Source organism: Myotis lucifugus, unplaced genomic scaffold (genome assembly GCF_000147115.1).
Source record: "Myotis lucifugus unplaced genomic scaffold, Myoluc2.0 scaffold_28, whole genome shotgun sequence".
NCBI classification, from domain to species: Eukaryota; Metazoa; Chordata; class Mammalia; order Chiroptera; family Vespertilionidae; genus Myotis; species Myotis lucifugus.
In genome coordinates this window covers 4,895,170-4,918,175 of record NW_005871076.1, presented here as the reverse complement: position 1 = coordinate 4,918,175, position 23,006 = coordinate 4,895,170, and the positions used below count along the sequence as shown (strand labels likewise).

At 49.2% G+C, this 23,006-nt stretch overlaps 3 protein-coding genes across 4 annotated transcripts; 1 reads left to right on the top strand and 2 right to left on the bottom strand.

Moving 5' to 3' along the window:
• Window positions 1–3,468: 3,468 nt before the first annotated feature.
• WDR55 (WD repeat domain 55) lies at window positions 3,469–8,570 on the top strand. Its single transcript, XM_006086484.3, is given in 8 exon segments — window positions 3,469–3,753; window positions 5,497–5,597; window positions 5,683–5,770; window positions 5,890–6,069; window positions 6,159–6,258; window positions 6,345–6,419; window positions 6,421–6,515; window positions 6,599–8,570. Coding segments are annotated over 8 exon segments (1,137 nt in total). The 5' UTR covers window positions 3,469–3,562; the 3' UTR covers window positions 6,906–8,570.
• On the bottom strand, window positions 7,576–9,889 carry DND1 (DND microRNA-mediated repression inhibitor 1). Its single transcript, XM_006086478.3, has 4 exons — window positions 9,757–9,889; window positions 9,507–9,624; window positions 8,691–9,152; window positions 7,576–8,075 (listed from the first exon to the last, which is right to left on the bottom strand). Exons 1-4 carry the CDS (start codon window positions 9,778–9,780, stop codon window positions 7,576–7,578), a joined length of 1,104 nt encoding a protein of 367 aa, XP_006086540.1. The 5' UTR covers window positions 9,781–9,889.
• A 266-nt stretch (window positions 9,890–10,155) lies between these two features.
• On the bottom strand, window positions 10,156–22,983 carry HARS (histidyl-tRNA synthetase). 2 transcript variants are annotated; one of them, XM_006086479.3, is made up of 13 exons: window positions 22,810–22,982; window positions 22,444–22,533; window positions 17,913–18,032; window positions 15,735–15,830; window positions 14,945–15,070; window positions 14,193–14,300; window positions 13,957–14,055; window positions 13,625–13,718; window positions 13,257–13,384; window positions 12,922–13,164; window positions 11,224–11,340; window positions 10,891–11,037; window positions 10,156–10,559 (listed from the first exon to the last, which is right to left on the bottom strand). In XM_006086479.3, exons 1-13 carry the CDS (start codon window positions 22,897–22,899, stop codon window positions 10,488–10,490), a joined length of 1,530 nt encoding a protein of 509 aa, XP_006086541.1. In that variant the 5' UTR covers window positions 22,900–22,982; the 3' UTR covers window positions 10,156–10,487. The 2 variants fall into 2 exon arrangements, with proteins under 2 accessions (XP_006086541.1, XP_014309303.1); XM_014453817.2 differs by lacking the exon at window positions 10,891–11,037 and having other exon boundaries at window positions 22,810–22,983.
• Between the last annotated feature and the right edge of the window lie 23 nt (window positions 22,984–23,006).

The window sequence follows — 23,006 nt, the reverse complement described above, 5'->3', positions numbered from 1 at the left end:
GTCTTTTCTATATTGTGCACCCTCCACTCCAGGGCCCCTGAGGCACCAAGAAGGATATTAATTTTACTGATTATAGAAAATCACATGCAGAAAGTCAGCTCAGTCCTTTCCTGAGCTATGGTTCTAGATATCTTGACAGTAAGAATGTTTACTAGCTAGGTGCCCAGAGGAGAATGGATAAGAGATAGATGGTTGGTCTCAAATGTCAGACCCATTCAGGCCCATTTGGGGCCCGACTCTTAGGGCAGAGATTCCCTGGGAATTAGGGTGAGCCCAGTGGGCTGCCAGTCTAATCGCAAAGTTTGCACAGCTGAGTGCTAGGTGAAGGCATCTGATGAGAATCACTGGTGGGAACAAAAATCTTTTATGCAATTATGTCCTCCTGGGAGCTTTAATTTCAAGCACACATCACTGCTGCCCTGGCTGAAGGGATACCTTGGGGAATCCCTGTGCTAGGCCATTTTGATGTGCCCGTCAACACCCTGAGAGGTTTACTAAGGCCAGATGGGCTCCCTGGTCTCCAAATCAACTCCATCCCCACATTTTTCCTTCTCTCTGCTCATTGCCAACACTTTCATCTGGTACTTACAAATAAAGGTCACCACTTTCGGACTGGATCCCTACCTGCCACTGCTTATTCTAAGCCTAAAATTTGTGGGCTCACCAGGTCCAAAGAAAGATAAAGGGCCATCTTAGCCATTGCCTTTATTCTTGATAGGGCAGGGGCACTTAAGAGATTGAAATTGAGCCTTGTCTGCAATAGCACCTAGAATGACTAATTTCAGACAGTGACACCCAGCTTTCATGGTTGTAGGCAGTGGTCCTAATTAGGAAAAAAGACAGAGACCTGGCTCAAAATAAGATACCTAGAGTATCACTAAGATAAGACCTGGGGGTTGGTCCTAGCCGGTTTGGCTCAGTGGATAGAGTGTTGGCCTGTGGACAAGGGTCCCAGGTTGAATTCTGGTCAAGGGCACATACCCGGGTTGTGGGCTCGGTCCCCAGTAGGGGGTGTGCAGGAGGCAGTTGATCAATGATTCTCCCTCATTGATGTTTCTCTCCCTCTTCCTTCCTCTCTGAAATTAATAAAGATGTATTTTTTTAAAAAGACCTGGGGGTTGACTGTCAGTGTAAAATCAGTTTTTGCAAGTACTACCAATCTTCATGGAAGTGACTGGTTGACAACACAGTGACAAGGACTTCCAACACACACAGAAACTTCCAGTCGCACAGAGGGCATGCAGTCTCTCTGAGGTCCCTAACCTCACTCCTTCGGCTTCTCTTTAAAAAGGTTGGGAAATCAGCATATCAGATGTCTTAGAAGGCTTCATACCACAGTGATGTGAGGACGTTCTCTTCAGCCACAGGAGTTCCTTCTCATCTGCCCCACCATAATGGGTAGTCACACCCTGGCCATATAACTTTTTATTTTTCCAGGCAAATATTTTTTAGCAACTTCCTCCCCTAAAGCACAGTGTGCTCCTCTTTGTGGAACCTTTGTTAACTGGGATGTCCAAAACAACTGCTGTGCCCATTTTCCTCTTCAGCAACTGCCTGCTCTGAGCACAGCTGGCCCGGCCCACTGAAGGTCTGCAGCCTAGCTATAGGAATGGGCAGGGCGCTGTTCAGCCATGAAGATGTCGCGCACAGAGGGCAGCAACTTAGGCATATGCACACGGGCTGCCTGCCCTCCACGACCCACCGTGTGAAATTCTTGTGGCATAGGCTTTTGCTGCTTCCTGACCAACCTGGCTGACACTGGTCATGGTCTTGGATTTCACCACGCTATGAATGACTGGAGTGTGTCTCTGATCCCGAAGGCATTAAGTCCTTAAGGTTGTGTGACGTGAACAAAAAATTAGGTTCTATTGAAAGTAACCTCACAGGGTCATCTGATCATAAATGGGCAGGTCATAATGGGTAGTCACACCCTGGTCATATAACTTTTTTTCCCAGGAAAATATATTTTTAGCAACTTCCCTAAAGTATTTCAGGAGCCGATGAAGCTCTCCTGTTCTTTTTTTTTCAATTAACTAATAAATACTTGATTAGAACCTTTGATAACTTACATCTTACCAGCACCCCTTCTGCCCGGCTCCTCCAAGGCTCTGAGAGAGGGAGGCTCTCTCATCTGCTTCCTTTCACCCCGACTTTCCCAGTACCCTCTGCCCTGGGTCCCATTCGGGCTGAGTGACACTGACACACAATGACGTCAGGGGAGGTGGCACACTGACTCAGTTCCAGGGGCCCAGGTCGGGGTGCTCCCAGTCCTGCGCCGAGTTTGCCTGGGTTTGATTTGGTCCTGGGGTGATTCCAGCCTTGCTTCTAGGCTTGCTGGGCAGAAACAGCACTAGTCTCCTGAACATCTCCAAGGAGGGGAGCCTGGTCAAGCGCATGCCCACAGGAGTTGTGTGCCAAGCCCAGGAAGGGGCCTGGGAGAGCCCTCTGTGCACTGGAGTGAGGAGGAAATAGCACTGGGTGACCTGCCCTGTGGCCCTGCTGGCGATGCCGGCAGGGCTAATGTTATTGTGTCTGCACCCGAGGGAGGGGGGCCAAGGTATAGGGTGCCGGTTCTAGGTTCCTGGGGTACACCAGCGAGCTGGTACCCGGTAGAGAGGCATAGCATAACTGAATTTGAAAAGCCTGGTGTGGTTTTCAGAGGCGAAGAATTAGCCTCCGGGTGGTGGCCAGGCTCACATTCCAACAGCCTCGGACAGCAGAGAGCGAGGTGGCACCAGCCAGGTCAGACCTGCCTAGCAGCTGCCTGAGAATCGGAGGGGCTCCCCGTGAGTGCAGGAGAGGGGGGCTGTTTTCCCAGATAAGCGGTCACAGCAGAGTTTGGAGGACCAGCCAAAGGCTGGGATTCAGCTGGGGCTGCACCGGATGGAGGTCCTGGTCCTGGATGGACGTCTGGGCCCCAGGATGGAGATCTGGGACCCGGGTTGACGTCTGTGCCCTGGATGGAGTTCTGAGTCCTGGAAAGAAAGTCTGGGTATGGGATGGTCTGGTTCCCAGATGGAGACCTGGGTTCTTCAATGGACATCTGGGTTCTGGGATGGAAGTCTAAGCCCAAGATGGAGGTCTAGGTTACGAGTGAGGTCTGGGCCCCGGATGGAGATCTGAGCCCTGAATGGAGGACTGGGTCCTGGCAGTGAGGTCTGGCCCCGGATGGACGTCTGGGTCCTGGCAGGGAAGTCTGGGCCCTGATGGACTTCTGGGGCCTGGATGTAGACTGAGCCCTGAATGGCGGTCTGCATGGGTCAGGATAAGGGGGAAGGAGAAATGCGACTAGAGAGGGGATTGATGGTCTTCGGCCATCTAGCTGGTCTAGGTATCAGTGGCGTCAACACAGGAGCTCAGGGGACCTTGGGAACCTGGCCCCTAGAGTCCGCCCCGCCCACAACAGCTGCGGAGACCCGCCTTTTCCTGGTTACGGAGACGCCCCGGCGCCACTTCCTGTCCCGCCCCCCCAGGCGGAAGCGGTGCACCGGGCTGCTTACTCCTGCGGGTTGACGGCTTGGCACGCTAGTCAACTGCGAGGCGGCTCGGAACCCCCCGGTGCATGGATCACACGTGCGACGAGAGGGCCACGGAGGATAGGAGCGACGAGGAGGACTCCGACTCCCCGGAAGTCCCGGCCCGGACCCGGGACACCCCTGAAGACATCGTTTTGGAAGCGCCGGCCAGTGGGCTGGCGTTCCACCCGTCCCGCGACCTCCTGGCGGCGGGGGACGTGGACGGGGACGTGTTCGTGTAAGTGCGCGCCGGGGCCGGGGCGCGGTGGGCTCGGGGGCTGGCAGCTCCCCTGGAATGGAGCTGGCGGAGAGAAGAGTGCAGGGAGAGAAAGAAAGTTTGCAAGACTCATCTGGTCTGATTCGTTCATTAACATTTGGCTTTAAACAAGTTAGCACACAAATCTCTGAAAAGAGCTGAAAGGAAGGTGAAATGGCTGTAATGTCGTGACGGAGCCCAGAGACAGTAAGTAGCAGGATAAGGCTTTCAGGACAGATTATTATACTGAGCCTGAAACAAGCTCAACAGGGTCCCCTTCTTGAGCTTCTTGCTTTAATTGCTCTTTTGAAAACACAAATCCTTAAATAGTTTACCGTTGCTTTTAGGATTAGGTCTAAACTGATTGACCCTCTGGCCCTTGCTCGCTTTCCCCTTTGCTTTCTATGCTCATTCATCCTTATCTTTATAATGTATCTTGAAGCCTCAGCTCCTTTCCCCTCACTTGTACCTCCTATCTCTAAGTTCTCAGCATGTCTTCACTCTGTCCCCATGCCCCTGACTAAATCAGATTACTTACTAGGTGCTGCCTTGGCACCAGATGTCTTTTCCTCATAAACTTCATAATGGTTTGTAGTCAAACATAAGTTTGTATACTTATTTGAATGCTTGTCTCATTTACTTAAAAATGTGTCTATTAAGCAGCTTTTTCATGCTAGGCACTGGGATAGAGCAAACTTAGTAGAACCAGTTCTGCCCACCTGGAACTCACTGGCAATTAAGCACTTAATTCACTCGGCTGCTTTGAGGATCTGCTCTGAGCATCTGCACTGGGGATGCTCTCTGCACAGGTGCTTGCCTTGCTGAGTTTACAGGCTGGTGCTTCTCTGTTCCACCTGCATTTTGATCCTGGCTCTTTTTCAGTGTGCAGTCACAATGTGCCAGAATTAATTTTGGATCTCCAGCTCCTACAGAACTGGAGTGCAAGATCCCTGTTTTACTGATTTTTACATTTCCAACTTCTGGGGCTGCCCTTCCGTTATTAATTTAACGAATATTTCTGGGCCTTCACAGTGGTCCATACCTAATCTTTCCCCAGGCTGGGGCTTGCAAGGATGATTTAAGAAGGGTGGGGTGACATCACAAAGTTGCAAGCAAATATCTATCAAATGAGAAAAAGATTTCCAAATATTTGAAGCTCATTGAAAATGGAAAAAATGGGATGGTAAGCTGTTACGGCCAAAGGTGATCCTGAGTGGCGGGGTGAAAGGATTGAGAAAAGACAGACAAGAGAATAATAGCTGGGTCTCGGTGGGACGCTGCTCCCTGAAGAGGAGACAACGCCAGCGCCCACAAGCCGTGTCTTTATTTTATAGCAGATGCCACGAGGCAAAGTAGGGGCGTGATCAAGTCATTTACAGTATTCTCGTGTTTCAACCCTACTCAACTACATGCACCTGAACTCTATCACAAGGCACGTGGGGCTACGTGTTCGGACCATAGGTTCAAGCTTACAACCATAGCTGTTGGCTATGATTGTGCTGGGAGGGCCCTGCCCTCCAGCTGGGACTTGCACGTGGCAATGAGAGGACCCTGTCCTTTCATTAGTCCGAGGCCTGAACCTGGCCAAAACACCGTAACCGCGCCCCACAGTAAGCTCCTTGGGCTTAGGGGTGTACTAGCAGGAACTCCTAGGTAGGTGGAAGGTTGACTAGTTGGTACACCCCAGGCAGGGTCTGGGGTCATTCACTCTCCATCTCTCTCCAGCTTTTCTTACTCCTGTCAAGAGGGAGAAACCAAAGAGCTCTGGTCCTCAGGTCACCACCTCAAGTCCTGCCGTGCCGTGGTCTTCTCTGAAGATGGGCAGAGTGAGTATTGGGGAAGGCAGCCAGCAGTGTGATGGTGGGAGGGGAGCAGTGAGCAGCACCATGACCTGCGCACCTTTCCCCCCAGAACTTGTTACTGTCTCCAAGGACAAAGCCATCCACGTTCTAGACGTGGAACAGGGCCGACTGGAAAGACGCATTTCCAAGGCTCACGGGTAAGAGAAGGCAAATGTGTTGAGGCGAGGGTAAGACTAATTTTTTAGTCTTGGGTAAGGACTTGCAGCTCCCTATTGGGACAAAGATGCTCTAAGAACAACTGCATCTATGTCTCTAGTGCCCCTATCAACAGCCTGCTGCTAGTGGATATGAATGTTCTGGCCACTGGGGATGACACAGGTGGCATCCGGCTCTGGGACCAGCGGAAGGAAGGCCCCTTAATGGATATGCGGCAACATGAGGAGTACATTGCTGACATGGCTCTGGACCCAGCCAAGAAGCTGCTGCTGACAGCCAGGTACATCCTCAAAGCTGCCTTCCCTGTGCTAAATGTCTCCCCCTTAATGGCAGCTTCTGGCCAAGCCTGCTGCTCTGCTTTCTCTGTAGTGGAGATGGCTGCCTTGGTGTCTTCAATATTAAGCGACGCCGGTTTGAGCTGCTTTCAGAACCTCAGTCTGGAGACCTGACCTCTGTCACAATCATGAAAGTACGGCTGGGCACGGTGGGATGGGGTGTGCAAGGGACTTGGTCTGACAGAGCTCTGCAAACATGGTTTATCCTGTTTCCCTGCAGTGTGGGAGGAAGGTGGCCTGTGGCTCCAGTGAAGGCACCATCTATCTCTTCAATTGGAACGGCTTTGGGGCCTCACGGTGACCGCTTTGCCCTGAGAGCCGAGTCCATTGACTGCATGGTTCCAGTCACTGACAGTCTGCTGTGCACTGGGTCTACCGATGGAGTCATCAGGTGAGAGAAGCGGGGCGCTTAGGGGCACGGGAAGGGTAGGCGCCCCACCAGCCAATACCCAACACTCTTTTCTCTCCGTCCAGGGCTGTGAACATCCTGCCGAACCGAGTGGTGGGCAGTGTGGGCCAGCATGCCGGGGAGCCTGTGGAGGAGCTGGCCCTCTCCCACTGCGGCCGCTTCCTGGCCAGCAGTGGCCATGACCAGTGCCTCAAATTTTGGGACATGGCCCAATTGCGGGCTGTGGTGGTGGATGATTACCGTCGGCGCAAAAAAAAGGGAGGGCCGCTTCGGGCGCTGAGTAGCAAGGCTTGGAGCACCGATGACTTCTTTTCAGGACTGAGGGAAGAGGAAGAGAAGGAGGAAGAGGAGAGGGAGGATGACAGTGACTGAGGGGATGAGTTGAATCTCAAGACAGGTCCTCACTGGGCAAGAGTCTTGCTTCCTGGGCTGGATCCCCAGAGGCTATGAATCTGTCATACCCTCTTGTACAGCATAAGGAGATGGGCAAATAGAGGCTCAGGACTGTGGGGAAGTAGAGCTGCTCACTCTACCAGTGGAAGACAAGCCCACAGCTGGGGCAAGATAGCACGGACACAGGTGTACACCAACCAGGGGTTTAATATAAATACAACCAGCATAAACAAACAAACCAACAGTACACATACACCAAAACCAAAACACCAAGTGGTGGGGACAAAAGGCAGGTTTCTGACCCTTTGGCTCAGCCATCCCCCAAATAAAAACAAAGACAAATCAAGAAAATAAGTGAAGATTCGTGCTAAGCTGTGGGAGGAGACGGAGTGTGTGTGTCACACAGAGAAAGGCCAAGGGATACTCTGGGCTGGGAGAGAGAGGGCAAGGTCCCTCACCACAACTTAGCCAAATCTGAGCTGTCTCCAAGTGCACTGGGGCTGGGCCCCAGCTGGGAGGCTGTGTCAGGCCTAGGGCAGGGCCCATGCTCCTCCCGTTTTGGGGACCAGATGGTGGCTGCCCAGACCTGCTGGGTTGGGGACTGACACAGGCTCTGCTGACTTGTTCAGGCTGCCTGCAGAGGATGGGGTTACTGCTTAACCATGGTACCTGCCTCAGCTCCAGGAGACCACAGGGCGCTGGCCCCAGACTCGCTCACTGCCCCAGCACATGAAAGGAGGCTGGCCCCAGACTTGCTCAGTGCCTCCAGCAGCCGTGCAGACACAGCATCCTTGGCCACCTCATGCCCATCCTGCCCTTCCACGGTTAGCACAACCCAGATGAGGCCACTGAAGGGCACTGGATGCCCAGGGATCACCACCTGGTACCAGAAGTGGTGCCAGCCAGCAGGGCCCGTGCCCAAGCACTTGGTGAGGAACACTGGGCTACCCAGCTTCATCCGTTGGCACAGCAGCTGCAAGGCAGTTCGAGCCCCTTGGGACGCTAGCTTGTCCCTAGCGAGGGCCAACCCGCTGCCTTCTGGCTGTAGGCACCTCGGCGAGGGCCCCACAAGCTGCTGGCGGAGTCGGTGCTTCACGTCTGGCTTGAGCCACTCCACAGCCACCTGCTCTCCACAGAGGCGTGACTGCCCTGTAGGAAAAAGGCAGAGACAAGGACAGGTCTTAGCCCTGCACCCAAGCCCTGTGAGTCCTTAGGAGTCAAGTCACACAATTACCAGGTGATGTGACCTCTGGCAAAATAACAAGGCTTCATTGTGTTTGTAAAAAGGGTGCAGTAACAGCTACCTTCTAAGTTTTCTTGGAGGAGTACTGATTGGATGCTGGCTTTATCTACTGCAAAACCATAAAACTACCAACCTTTACTGTGAATACTTGCCAAGAATCAAGGAATGTGCTAAGCATCCAGCTTAATTCTCACAACAGACAACAGTCTCAGTTGGACTGCCTTGGGCAAGTCCCTTTCTTAAAACAATCTTCTCTAACGAGGGAGATGTTGTATATTTTTCATTGGAATGTTGAGGGTTAAGTTAGGAGATAACACATGGGAAGTATTAAATTTAGGTAAGTGGTAGTACCATTGGCAATTTTAAGAGCTGAGTTCAAATAAATAATATAAAGTTGCAAATTCGGGCATTCTTGGCCTTAAGATCTTTCTACTTTACCCGCCCTACTGACGTGTGGAGGTAAAGTTCCTGGCAGAATACTGTGGCTCCAACCAGCGGCCCCCAGCAGCCTCCGCCCCTACCTTCCATCAGGGCCTTTTTGGCCATGGCCGCTGCACGGTGCGAGCTGAACTTGAGCAGTGCCATCTGCGTGAGCGCCAGTCCGGGGCTGGGCAGCAGCAGCGCCTCCTGAAGGCCCGGACCCAGCGGCTGCAGCGCGAGCAGCAGCGCGCGGCGGGTCAGAGCCGGCGGCAGCCCGTCCACGCTCAGCTCGCACTTCTCGGTGCTGAGGCACACGAGCAGCGGGCAGGAGGGCCGCAGAGGGTGGTTGTGCAGCGTGGCGATGGCGGCCTGGGCCCCGCGCCGCGAGCTGTAGCGGGCGTAGGCAAAGCCCCGGTTCAGGCCGCTGAAAGTCATCATCAGGCGGAACTCGTAGAGGCGGCCCGCGCGCTGGAACAGTGGGATCAGCTGGTGCTCGTACACGTCCTGGGGCAGCCTACCGATAAACACCTCGGACCCGGGCGGCGGCGGGCTGCCCACCCAGCCTGGGGGGAGGGGGTGGGGGAGGCACCGTCACCCATCCGGGTGTTCCGGGCTTGGGCCCAGGAATCCGGCGCGGGTGGGACCGTGTGAGCATGCATCTGTGAAATGGGTACAACACCCGTACCCCGAGTCGTTGGGATAACTGGGTAACTGAATTAAAATGGGGCTGGCACAGAGTGAGTACACCTTAAAGCTGGCTCCTTGGAGGGGGCGGGCGGGTGGGGCACGTCTGCTGGGGGAGGGGTTAGCGGGTAGTTGGGGGTGTCTGGCTATGGAGACCCCGAGTGGGCGCCTCCCCCAAGGGGCTCGTCGAGGCCAGCGCAGCACCCCGGCAGGCGTCGGGCTGGACTGTGTACCTGGGGGTGGCCCGCCATACTTCCTCTGCCCGTTCACTTGCACCAGGCGGATACCCGTCTCCCTGACCCACGCCTCCAGCGCCGCCTTGTTCTCTGGATTCACCCTCTCACACCACAGCTGCTGGGGAAGGGGCAGGTCGGAATGGCGGATGGCCGTGCCCGCCCCCACCTCGCCTGCGGTGCTGGGGCCCCAGGGCCCCCACTCCCTGCGCAGGTGGTGCTCGTTCACCCCTCGTCGGCAAGCGCTTACCTCGTACTCCCGTTTGGGCTGCATGGCTCTGGCGTCGGTCTGGCGTCGGTCCCTTTTATAACCTCCTCCCTATCGGCCTCTGGAAGCTTCCCTACCCCTCCACCTCCCAAGCTCGCATTGGCTCCGAGCACGACCCCGCCTCCCACGGGGGGTGGGAGTATCCGCCGCACGTGCGCCGCGACCCTCAGGTGAAAGCTAGGAACCCTAGCGGTTGAGTTTGCAGGCAGACTCGGCTCCTGAGAAATGGCTGGCACCACGGAGGGAAGAAGGACGCAGGGGGCACCCTTCACCCCGGGCAAGAGCCTGCTGTCAGTCTTTCTCCCCATTTCCCACCGCTAAAGCGGCCAGACTCTGACAGGGCAGGAAGGGGCCACTAGGGCCATAGCGACACAGACGGGCTCCAGTGGTTGATATTTTATTGCACCTTTGGTGACGGGTGGTGGGGAGCAGTGCCTCCTCCTGGTGGAGGGCCTGCAGAGGGGGCCATCTCAGGCCCGGTCCTTGTAGCCTAGGGGCCAGACTGGATTGAGCCCTCAGGGCTTCCTATGGAAAATGGCACAGTAAAATTACCTGTGATTATCAATAAAATAATAATAAAAATAAAAAGTCTCTGTTTTGACTACTCTTCAGGTTTCCCACTGGAAGTGTGCGAAGAGGTTGAAGTATATAGGCAGAGTTTTGTCTTGGCCTTAAATAGTGCCCGTCCACTTTCCTCTGACAGTTCGCTCAATTCAGCAGATGCAAAGGGGCGGGCTTGTTCTCCTTTTGATTTCCTTCACAAGGTCTTCTCTTCGGACATCCACCTGGCCAGGATGGGGGAAGAAAGTGATATGAGCAGCTTCCACTCCACTGCTCCCTGAGTGCCCACTCCTCCCTCTGGTCATCAGGTTTGGCTCAGCTGAGAGCAGGAACCCAGAACATTCAGGGTGGACAGTGCTTCTTGGGGGAGCCAGAGACACAGGGTGTTTGTGGGCATGGAGTCTTACCCTACCAGGATCCTAAAAACAGGCCCTTACATCCTTTACAAGTGTGTACTTGCAAGAACACCAGGCTTTTGCAGGGTCTTGAATGGGCATTGGCCTGCTGAAATGGCATACATTCCCTGTCCCTCAGCCTTCCTGCCCACCTACTTACCTCTTCTCTGCTGGCCACTGAACGGAGCTTGATGACCCCGTCCTTGAGCTCCTGCTCACCGATGATGGCCACCAGTGGGATGCCTGCCTCCTCACAGTACTGCAGCTGGTTCAGTAACTTTGGGTTTTTCTTGTAAAGCAGCTCAGCCTGCAGGGGACCCGGGCAGAAGATGAAGGCTGACTTCTGCATTCCTCAGGATCAACCTCCTGGGGCCCAACCTGTCACCTAGCTCTGAGTTCCGCCCCAAGAAATCGCAGGATAGCAGGGTGAGCTTGTGTTTAGCCTGTGCCCAGCATTCCCGTTTGCTGCCACCCGGGGGCTTGCCTCCTGTACCTTGATCCCAGCATCCCACAGCTCTGAGACGAGCTTCAGTCTCTCCTCCAGCAGCTTCTTCTGTGCGGATGCCACAAGCACCTGTGTCTCTGTAGTCCGTACCTTCTCCTCCAATGCCTGGGGAAGGTGCAGATAAAAGTCAGAGAGCTGGGCTACCCTTCGTAACACCGTCAAAGAGCAAAGAGAGCAGGCCCTTGTCAGGATCCTGAGACCAAGCCCAACTCAGCCAGCTCCATCAGGGCAGGGGCCCAGTCTTCTCATCCAGCAACTGGGCATAAGGTAGCTCTTAGATCATATAAGAAGTAAATTGGCCCTAACCAGTTTGGCTCAGTGGATAGAGCATTGGCCTGTGGACTGAAGGGTCCCAGGTTCGATTCCAGTCAAGGGCATGTACCTTGGTTGTGGGCACTCCCCCAGTAGGGGGTGTGCAGGAGGCAGCTGGTCGATGTTTCTCTCTTATCGATGTTTCTAACTCTCTATCCCTCTCCCTTCCTCTCTGTAAAAAATCAATAAAAAATATATATTTTTAAAAAAGAAGTAAATTGACTGGGCCCAGCCAGTGTGGCTCAGTGGTTGAGCGTTGACCTATGAACCAGGGGGTCACAGTTCAGTTCCCAGTCAGGGCACATGCCTGGGTTTTGAACAGGAGGCAGCCAATCAATGATTCTCTGATATTTCTATCTCTCCCTTTCTCTCTGACATAAATAAAAATATATTAAAGAAAAAAATAAACTGACTAGCTTGTACATCTGACGTGCCAGAATAAATTACCTAGGGCGAGGGCAAAGGTAGCTTATTTATAGAAACTTCTAGCTTATTTCCATCTACCTTAAGGGCCCACAAGAACAGTAACACAGAAGTGATACTGTGAGCCCATCAGGCAATCCAATCAGCCCTAGCAGTTCTATTCCCACTTACTATCTGCCAGTTGAGAGGGTACAGCTCATCGGGTACAACCCAAGGTGTGTGTGGAGAGGGGGAAGGGAGGATGCTGCTGCTGCCCCTTGTCTTTTTCTGGAAAACTATTTTCATAGTTCCTACAACATAAGATGCCTGTTGGAACAGTGACCTTAAGTGGGAAACATGGGTGGTTTCCACCTAGAGAAAAGGATGGAGCAGTGGGAAGGTTACTGCCAGAGCTTTCTCCAGGGGATAAAATGCAACCAGCCAGTTAAGAGCAGCAGCAACAAAGGTGCACTTGAGGCCATGAGGGGTTTCCCTGGTGGTACTCCTGGTGCTAGAGTCAGGACAGCCATCTTAGGATCTCAGGGCCTCAGACACACGCTCCCCCCTCAGAGACTATCACAGCATGGTTAGGAGCAAGACTTTACAGTTAGACTGCCTGGATTCAAATGGACTCTGTCACTTAAAAGATTCATGACTTTGGGGTATTTAATCGAAAATCTTTAGTTCTCTAAAGATAGTAAAAGTAGCTACTTTCAGAAGGCTGTTGTAAAAATTTTACCACCTAGATTCCTGACAGCTCTGAGGGAAGAAGGGACCCAGAACAAGATATTTTGTGAAAAAAGAATGATCAGAAATCCATAAAGCTGTCCTATAATGGGGTGGGAGTCTGTGTAGTAGTGTCCATCTTTTCTCCATTTCTCTGCAAAGATGCTCCTTGCCCAAAGTGACCCCCCGGGGGATCAAAGAAGATAGCCCAGTTGCCACTGCCTGCCCAGATTGTCTTCTACTCACCTCTAGCCTCTGCTCCACGATGGAAAAGATCCGCTCCACACCAATGCTGAGCCCCACGCATGGCACCTTGCGCCCTTTGGGGTCAAACATGCCCACCAGGCCATCATAGCGGCCTCCAGCAGCCACACTGCCCACACCCAGGGGCTCTTCCCCTGCCTGGGCTGCGGCCTGTAGTAGCACCGCCTCATAGATCACTCCAGTATAGTAGTCCAGCCCTCGAGCAAGGCTCAGGTCGAAGGAGATCTGTGGGGACAAGAACATGTCAGTACCAGATGAGGATCAAGGACCTGAAGCCCCAGAGCACAGCGAGGGCTCCCATCCCCAACCTGACTCACCTTGTCAGCAATGCCAAACAGGGTCAAGTACTCAAACAGCAGCTTCAGGTCTCCCAGGCCCTCCAAGGCCTGCTTGTTTTGAGACAGTTTAGGATCCTGGAGCAGCTGTTCCACCAGGGATACCCCACCTGGGGAGACAGATTTGCAAGAATGATTGATCAGAAGAAAAAATTAGGGGCTGTATCTTTTTGCCTGGATTGTACATGTATGTGTGCTCCCCCCACTCCCCGCCCACTTCCCACTTCTCTGTCTCTCTCCCATTCCCTCTGTCTCTCTCTCCTACATATACACACACATGGAGAGAAGAGTTTCAGCTTTAGGATTTAGGGCAGTGGGATGGCTGATGGGAGGCAGGCTTCATTCCTCACCATGCTGCTGGACATAGTCCCCAATGCGGTCAGCCACCTCGGGTGCAAGGCCCTTCTCTCCCACCATCTCGTTCTTTACTTCCTCCCAGGGCACCTGGGCAGACAGAGAGCAGTCAGGGACCCTTGGGCACCTTCCCCACCACGGAACAAGTATGGGCCCTCCTCAGGGGCAGTCTTGGAGCAGAAGCTGCCCTTCAACCTACATCCTAAGGCTAATTTTTCCCTGGCGGGCACAGAGGCAGCCTCCCCCCGCCCCCCCCTTACTGTTGTTTTCCATTTGGCAAGGCAGGGTGGCATCTGGGAATAAAGGAGTCAGATGTTTGGGTCATTACCTTGTCCAGCTTGTCCACTGATGAGCAGATGGTACGGAACTTGCTATCAGGAACCCCACAGATCGCAAACATCCCATCTAGGATGCGCCGATCATTCACCTGCAGGGACCCAAAGCATCTCTTTACATGACCCTCCATAGCTTTGGTCACTTAGGCTACTGGTCCCTCTGCACAAAGACCTTCTCCTGTGAGAGGCCAGGCCCAACTTTGCCCTCCCAGCCTTGTTCAGCTCTGACCTTGACCAGGAAGTCACCTATCTGAAGTGAATTCAGGATCTCACACATGATCTTCAGGCACTCTGCATCAGGGATCATGGGGTCAAATTGCCCAGCAATGTCGAAATCCTGCAGGGAGAGAGGTAGAGGTCCTCGGGGGTTTCTTCAGAGGGGATTCTGGGGAGCTCTGCTCTTGCTCTCTCTGAAAGGCCAGTTTGCACTTATGCATAGACCACTTTTTTTTCATTCTCTGATCATTAGCCCAGAGGAAAACCCCAGCATTCTTGGGTCTCTCACTAGTACTGGTTTCCTTTCCATCTATTGGACTAGTATTCATCATCTCATTCATCTACTTTTGCTATTTCCTCCTACCACTAGAGGGCAACTATACAGCCTTAGTCCTAGTCATTTTCTCTATTCAGAAGCGCTGCCCACCAGTCTGGATTATTTCATACCTCAAATCCAATTTGCTCATCCTTTACTCGGATCCTATCACTGTGGTTTAATATGAAGAGCACTGGACCAAGAGTTTTAGTGCTGACTTTGCCTTTCCTATCCCTATGATCTCTTCATTCTGCTGAGAATCAAATTCACTCATATATAAAATGGGGAGAATAACCCCTGTTCTCCCCTCCCCTTTGTGAAATCTATAGGAAAATACCAAAGAAACCTCAGGGTTAGCATTATCTGGGGCACCCTGTTTGCTCAGGACACCATGAGTGCTCAGCAGATTCCACTGGCTTGAGGGAGGGCCAAGTTAGCCACATACTCACACACTGGTAGAATTCCCGATATCGGCCACGGGTCATGGCTGGGTTATCCCGCCGATATACTTTTGCTATGTGGTAGCGTTTAATGTTGGTCAGTTTATTCATTGCCAAATATCGAGCAAAAGGGACCTGATAACAAGAGTTAAGGAGAAAGCCCCTCCTAGCACAGTCTGGAAGTTGATTATCATCACCAACAGAAGCAAGGGTCTAGCCCCTCCCTGCGCAGGTAAAGCCAACACCCGTAAGATTAATAGCATTTCTGAACATTAAAAAAGAAACAACAACTTTGTGAACATAAGGGGCAGCTGACGTCTCAAAAAAGATTAAGGCTCCTTTCACTTTGGTAGTGTTTCCACCATGGGCTATGCTGAGCACAGCAGGGGCTGGGTACGTGGGTCAGGGAGCAGAAAAAGGGCCCCCGCGTGGGATCTCTGGGCAGATGATTTTCTGGCCTAGCTTGGAGATAAAGGAAATGCTACTGGTCAGTTAAGAACTTTGTCCACTGGACAGGGAAGGGGAGAGGTATTCTGGAACCAAGGCATTGCTGGTAGAGTTAAAACTGGGCCCTGACATAAAGCTGAGGTCTCACTCAGATTTCAGAAAACTTCTAAGGCTATGCTCTGTTTAGCCAAAGTCCTGCTCCTGGTTTAGAGAAATAATCCCCCTGATTGCCAAAGGCGTCATATTTGATCCCACTCATGTCTGGCTATCCCCAAACCTGAGCTAGAAATAGCCCCAGCCCAGTGAAGGCCAATCAACCCAAAGTGTCAAGAGCCCACATTTAGAAAGATACAGTGAGGTCATAGCGAAGGGACAGCAGCTCCCCACCCTGGTCTTTCAGGTCATAGATAAGCTTAGAGTCTTCCCCATACTTTCCAGTAAGTGTTTCCTGAAGAAAACATAAAGAAATGTGGTCACAATGATAAGTACAATTTAAAAGAAGTTTTGAAAACAAAAATTCACTTGTCTATATTTCCTCTGCCCTTTATCCCAATGGCTTATGTTTTTAAATTTAGTTATAATCAAAAGGAGCCCTAGCCAGTTTGGCTCAGTGGATAGAGCGTCAGCCTGCAGACTGAAGGGTCCCGGGTTCGATTCCAGGTCAAGGGCATGTACCTTGATTGCAGGGTACCTGGTCCAGCTCGTGCAGGAGGCAACCAATTGATGTGTTTCTCTCACATCAATATTTCTGTCTTTCCCACTCTCTCTAAAAATCAATGGAAAAATATCCTTGGGTGAGGATTAAGGAAAAAAGGAAACACCGATTTTGTCTTCTGCTTATCACTATTTCCATTTTGTGACAGCTGAAATTTTATTTTTAAAACCCGCATAATATTTCAGTGAGAAGCAGCTCTGTATTCCTTCCTAGGATTACACTGTTAGGTGTTTAGGTTATTCCAATTCTTTAATAAGTTCTATAACATTTAAATAAATATATTTGGGAACACATATTTTTTTCTGAGGGTAAACTAGGGGTGGGTTATTAAATCAATAATCATAAATGTTTTTATGACACCTGAGATTTCAACAATGTCAAAAGCAGTCCTTGCCCAGTAATATGTTCAATAACTTATTTCACCTTCTAATTGCCAAAGTTTAAAAAGCTTGAAAAGTCCGTGTTGTAGAAGCAGAAAAACTCGCACATTGGTTGGTCTTATAGGCTGAACTGTGTCCTCCACAAAATTCATATTTTAAAGTCCTATCCCCTAGTAACCTCAGAATGTGACTGTATTTGGAGACAGGGTCTTTAAAGAGGTAATTAAGCTAAAATGAAGTCATTAGGGTGGGCTCTAATTCAATATAACCGGTGTCTGTATAAAAAGAGGAAATGTGGACACAGAGGGAAGATGCTGTGAAGATACAGGGAAAAGACACCATCCACAAGCCATGGAGATTCCGGGAACAGATCCTCCTCTCACGGCTTCAGAAGGAAACATCTCATACTTTTAGCCGCCAGACAATAAATTCATGTTTTTTAAGCCACCCAGAGTATGATACTTTGTTATGGCAACCCTAGAAAACGAATACAGTTGGTAAAAATATAAATGAGTACAATCATTCTGCTCAGCATTCCATTTCTACGAATTTAGCCTGCAGATAAATGCCCACCGCAGATGTCTGTTCTTGAATAAGACAAAGGCAGTCCATGTCCTCATGGGTCTTCTATTTAAGTGAGAAGAAACCAGCAATACACTAATGCAAGAAAACAGGTAATTTCAGATAGTGATACCTGCTCTAAAGAAAACCAAACAGGTTGCTGTGATAGATAAGGGCTACTTTACGCAGGGGAGTTGCAGAGAATTACTGGACGAATGGCATTTTAATCTGTGATCTGAAGAGAAAATCTGCAATTTCTAATTTCTTTAAAACATCAATATATCAGTACTTTTTAAAAATTGATTTGAGATATATATATATATATATATATATCTGTTGTTCCACTTATTTATGCATTCATTGATTGATTCTTTTATGTGCCTGCAACCTCGGTGTATCAGAATGATGCTCTAATCAACTGAGCTACCTGGCCAGGGCTTGCCATCTCTAATTTTTTAAAAAAATATTTATATATATATATATATATTTATATTTTATTGATTTCTGAGAGGAAGGGAGAGGGAAAGAGAGAGAATCATTGATTGGCTGCCTCCTGCATGCCCCCTACTGTGGACAGAGCTCGCAAACCCAGCACGTGCCCTTGACTGGAATCAAACCCGGGACCCTTCAGATGCTCTATCCACTGAGCCAAACCAACTAGGGCTAGAAGGGTTCTCTTTTGAAAGCCGCTGGCCAAAACCAGGTAAATAAAAAGCAGGACCTCTTCCTCTAAGCCAGCCCCATCCCCTTTCTCACTGGAGAAAACAGTGGTCTTTGTCCACAACAGGAGAGAGACCTTTGGACCTCACTCTCTTGTAATCCTCTTGTTCACATACCCATTCTCCCACCATGCAATTTCTTACCCTTCGCTCACCTTTAGTTCAAACACAGGCGTATCAATGACTTCCGCACCGTGGCGTTTGAAGCAGCTGATGATTATATCAAACACCTTCTCCCGAACTGCCATCTGCCGGGGATTGTAGTCTCTTGTGCCCTTGGCGTCAAAATCAGCCGAAGAATCAGGATGGGATTTAAAAAAAAAAAAAAAAAAAAAAAAAGAACAATAAGATCTATAAATATAAAAGCATGACCTCAGCGATGACAAATGCAAATTTCAATTTTCCTACAGGCCACCGAGTTGTAAAACAAGTACAACAATTCCCTATTAATCACCACACCCATTTGCTATCACCCTTCCAAGTTCCATTTCCTTTTAAGCTTGGTTCTTTTTCCTAGGATTCTTAGGACTCTATTCTTTGAGTTTTCCTAAAAACTCTATTCCTGAGATAACATATTTCCTGCCTAGTAGAAAGCACCTACCTGCTGACAGGCACGTGGCCAACGCAAACTGGCTTAACTAGCTGAACTCCATATTTTACAAGTAACATCCTTTCCCAACATAAAACAATCCTAATGAATATTATTTGTTCTCTAATTTGCTTCTTTTTAAAAAATGTTTTTATTGATTTCAGAGAGAAGAAGGGAGGAGAGAGAGGTAAAAACATCAATGATGAGAGGCAATCATTGATCAATTGATCAGCTGCCTCCTGCACACCCACTGTCCTCCTCTCCACTCTCTACAAAAATCAATGGAAAAAATATCCTTGGGTGAGGATTAAAAAAAAAAAAAAGGCAAATTTTATGTTATGTATATTTTACTACAATTTAAAAAATATTTATTACTCTATCTTTTACTTTGAATGAATCTTTTATCCATCCATGATTTTATGACAGCACACACTGGTTATTGGAAAATATTGGTTCATTGATACTGGTTATACAGATCTTTCAAATATTGGTACACTCACTTCATCTACACTAATCTACACTAATAAAAGAGAAACATGCAAATTGGCGTCACTCTGCTACACCCACCAGCCAATCAGAGTGACTATGCAAATTAACCCAACAAAGATGGTGGTTAATTTGCATACGCAGGCGAGGAGTGAAGACTGAAGAGGCTTGGCTTCTCCGCTGTGGCCAGACCAAAAGCCTGGGTCCCGGGTGCCAGAGGAAAACCGGTGCCAGCAGCCAGGGGAAGGAAAGCCTATTGCACAAATCTTTGTGCAACGGGCTTCTAGTTATATAATATCAGAAAACCAGATTTGTTAATATTACCATAGATCTTAGCAGGAAGGTCTTTAAGTATTGGGAAGCTGTTAAGCTCAAGGTGGAAGTTAAAACTTTTCTAAAATCCTAACTTTCACATGATCACTTAAATTTTATCACTGGCAACAAATACAGTGGGGCCTTGACTTACGAGTGTCCCGACTAACGAGTTTTTTGAGATACCAGCTGTCTCTCAGCTGATTTTTTGCATTGAGCTGACAGAGTAATTTGAGTTAACGAGCTCCTTAATGAGCTCCTAAACGAGCTCAGTCTTGGAAGGAATTAAACTCTTAAGTCAAGGCCCCATTGTATTGTGAAATGTTTTCCTTGAAGTGACAAGGCTCACTTGGTTCATTTTTCTGAAAATGTCTTCTAAATACCCTCAATCTTTAAAGTAATAGTTTATGTTTCAGTTTTTCTTTCAAATAAAAATGGTGTCCTGTGAAAAAAGTAGCTAGTTCAGCTTACAACTCACCTAATGGCACAAGTGTTTTTTGTTTTGGAATGAGGTGGAAGGACTTCCCATTTCATCACACAGAATGTTTTAAAACGTACTCAAGCCCTGTGTTTCAGTGGTTAGAGCACCGGCCCACACACAGAAAGGTCACGGGTTCAATTCCCAGTCAAGGGCAAGTACTGGATTGCAGGTTGGATACCCAGCCCCAGTTGGAGTGTGTGCAGGAGGCAACTAATCGATGTGTCTCTCTCACATTGTTTTTTTTCCCTTTCTTTCTGTCTCCCCCTCTCCCCCCATTCCACTCGCTAAAAATCAATGGGAAAAATATTCTCGATGAGGATTAACAAAACAAAAAAAGTGTACTCAAGGGTTGAGATTCAAAAGAATTAATAATTTTTACTGTTTTGTGAAGGATGTTAAGTGAAACCGATTTTTTTTTTTTTGCTGTGAGTGTATTAAAGTAAAAAACAAAATGATGCCGAAACCGGTTTGGCTCGGTGGATAGAGCGTCGGCCTGCGGACTGAGGGGTCCCAGGTTCGATTCCGGGCGGGGGCATGTACCTGGGTTGCGGGCACATCCCCAGTGGGGAGTGTGCAGGAGGCAGCTGATAGATGTTTCTCTCTCATCGATGTTTCTAGCTCTCTATCTCCCTCCCTTCCTCTCTGTAAAAAATCAATAAAATATATTAAAAAAAAAACACAAAAAACAAAATGACTCGCCCTAACTGGTTTGGCTCAGTGGATAGAGCATCAGCCTGTGAACTCAAGGGTCCCAGGTTCGATTCCGGTCAAGGGCATGTACCTTGGTTGCAGGCACATACCCAGTAGGGAGTGTGCAGGAGGCAGCTGATTGGTGTTTCTCTCTCATTGGTATTTCTAACTCTCTATTCCTTTCTTCTTCTCTGTAAAAAAGTCAATAAACTATATTTAAAAAAACAACAACAACACACACAAAATGACTCTTAGTACAATTTAGTGCCAGTATTGTGATTTGTGCTAAGACACCACGAGCAGTTCTACTCACCAGTGCTTTTGCACCTTCATTGCAAATGAAGTAAAAAATGGCAAATAACATTATGAAAATAATTTTGACCAGAAAGAGCCCTTGCATCATCAATCCTACTGGGGATTAAGTAGCAACTCGGGCATGTTTCGTGACCGGGAATTGAACCAGCAACCTCTTGGTCCCTGGGTCCACACTCAGCTGCTGAGCCACACGAACTGGGCTCCTTCACTTTTTAAAAATATGTCATTTATTTGTTGAGGAAACTGAATCCTTTTGTCCTAAGGAATTGTTCACATTCTAGATTTAGTTACCAATATACTCAATGTGTCATTTAACATATTCGACCATCTCCCATATTTCCTGTAAACTGGTAGTTAGGTCTGAAGACCTGATTAGATTCAGGTTCAATTTTTCTTGGCAAGAAAACTTCATAGGTGGTGCTGTGTACTTCGTATTGCATCACTTAAGGAGGATGTCTCACTGTCCTACTTAGTGATGTTAGGATTAATCATTGCGTTTAAGTGAGGCCAGTTTGATCTTTCATAAATTCCCCATTTATCTTTTCACCTAATAGTTTGAATGACTATTGATGACCGCTGCCTTGAGATTTTACACTGTCTCCTTAACCTTTGAAATGAGGAATAGCTCAATGAATTTAGGAATGCAAAGAATTAACCTTAAAAGGGGACACCTCAACATAAGGAAGACAGATCATCTCCCCTCTCCTTTGGAGTTCAATTTCACATACATTCATTGAAGACCTATTTAGTTCCACGTGACCTTGTCTCAGCCTCTCATTGTAGATAAACTATGTGAATAACTAAGTTAGCAATAAATGCAACAACAGAGATATATGTAAAGTGCAAGGGAACCCAGATGAAGGGGTAAATAGTTCTCTTTATAGAAGTTACAGAAAGTGGGTTGCGGGCACATCCCCAGTGGGAGATGTGCAGGAGGCGGCTGATCGATGTTTCTCTCTCATCGATGTTTCTGACTCTCTATCTCTCTCCCTTCCTCTCTGTAAAAAATCAATAAAATATATTTTAAAAAAAATAAAGGTTAGCAATAAATGCAACAACAGAGATATATGTAAAGTGCAAGGGAACCCAGATGAAGGGGTAAATAGTTCTCTTTATAGAAGTTACAGAAAGTGGCATCTGAACTGAAATCCTGGAAGCTGAGCTAAGAACCTCCAATCTCATCCGACTCCTCCTCTAGTTTGGGTCTAGTCATACAGGTCTCTTCCAGTTCTTGGAAACTACCAAGGTTCTTTCTTGCTTCAGGGTTTCCATACGCTCCCTGGATCTATTTTCCTCATACTCTTCCCTTGGGTATCGCCCACTCATCTGTTAGGTCAGTTAGGATATCACTTCAGTGAAGCTTTCTCAGTCTCCCCAGTTCTCCCATATTTTTTTTTTAGAGCATCCTTATTATTTCTTTATGTCATTTATCACAATGTGTAATGACATTCCCATGTGTGGGATTATCTGCACTAACTGTTTCCTTCACTAGAATGTAAGCTCCATAAGGGCAAGCTATATTGTTCACCATGCTATACCCATTGGTTTGTACAGCGCTTGGCACATAGTTAACACTCAAGTATTTACTGAATGAAAGAAGGAGTAGCAGTAACAGACAGACTCCCCTTAGCACCTGGCTGGCTTAGTTTCTGGCATCACTTTGCCATCCCAGGATGACTCAGGTAGAGTCCAATCCAGCCTGGCACCAGCATTTCAGATAATTCTGTGACCTGGTTCAGGGAATCGGGCATATACGTCCGTGTGAGTGTAATTAGGGACCCTCTCACAGGCTCCCTAAAGAAATGACACTTACCTTGGGGGTTTTGAGCACAAACTTGTGTTTCCCTTCATCAGGGCCCAGCTGTGCCTTCAGTTTCAGTAATTTTGCCACTTCCTCCTCGATCTGTGCAGAAAAAGTAGGCGCTGGGCTGTCACATCTGCAGCTCACCTCCCCCCTCAACCATTCATTCAATATCCCTCCATCAGGATCTGGAACAGATCTCTCTCCCCAGCCTAGCTTTGCTTCTCTCGAGTCCTACCCGGCTACCTCACCACCTAGTTCGTCCTCCTCCCTACCAGCTGGAACCCTTCCTCCTCACACCCCAGTCCTCTACCGACCACCCCGCTCTACCTCCTCCCCGGCCTTGCTTTGGCCCCGCCCCTGCCGCCCGGGTCGCACCTGCTCAGCGCTGGCCTTCTGCTGTTTCAGTTCCCGCACACGCTCTCCCTGAAGTCGCACTAGTTCCTCCAGCGCCGCACGTTCTGCCATCCTGGCTGCAAGCTGGGGAGAACTGATGTCTAGGCCGGGTGGCAGCCGGCACCGCTTCAGCTCGGAGGACTTCCGGCTATCGAGTCGCTGGCCCCCCAGCCTAGAGA

Bases quoted from the DNA above. Each gene is read 5' to 3' on its own strand.
- DND1 (XM_006086478.3), bottom strand. From the start codon at position 9,780: ATGCAGCCCAAACGGGAGTACGAG. The intron at 9,625-9,756 runs GTAAGCGCTTGC...CTTCCCCAGCAG, and splicing joins AGCCCAAACGGGAGTACGAG to CTGTGGTGTGAGAGGGTGAA. The intron at 8,076-8,690 runs GTAGGGGCGGAG...TTTTTCCTACAG, and splicing joins CAAAAAGGCCCTGATGGAAG to GGCAGTCACGCCTCTGTGGA.
- HARS (XM_006086479.3), bottom strand. From the start codon at position 22,899: ATGGCAGAACGTGCGGCGCTGGAGGAACTAGTGCGACTTCAGGGAGAG. The intron at 13,165-13,256 runs GTGAGTCAGGTT...TTGTCCCCACAG, and splicing joins TGTTTGGCATTGCTGACAAG to ATCTCCTTCGACCTGAGCCT. The intron at 11,341-12,921 runs GTGAGTAGAAGA...CACCTTCCCCAG, and splicing joins TCGTGGAGCAGAGGCTAGAG to GCATTGGAGGAGAAGGTACG.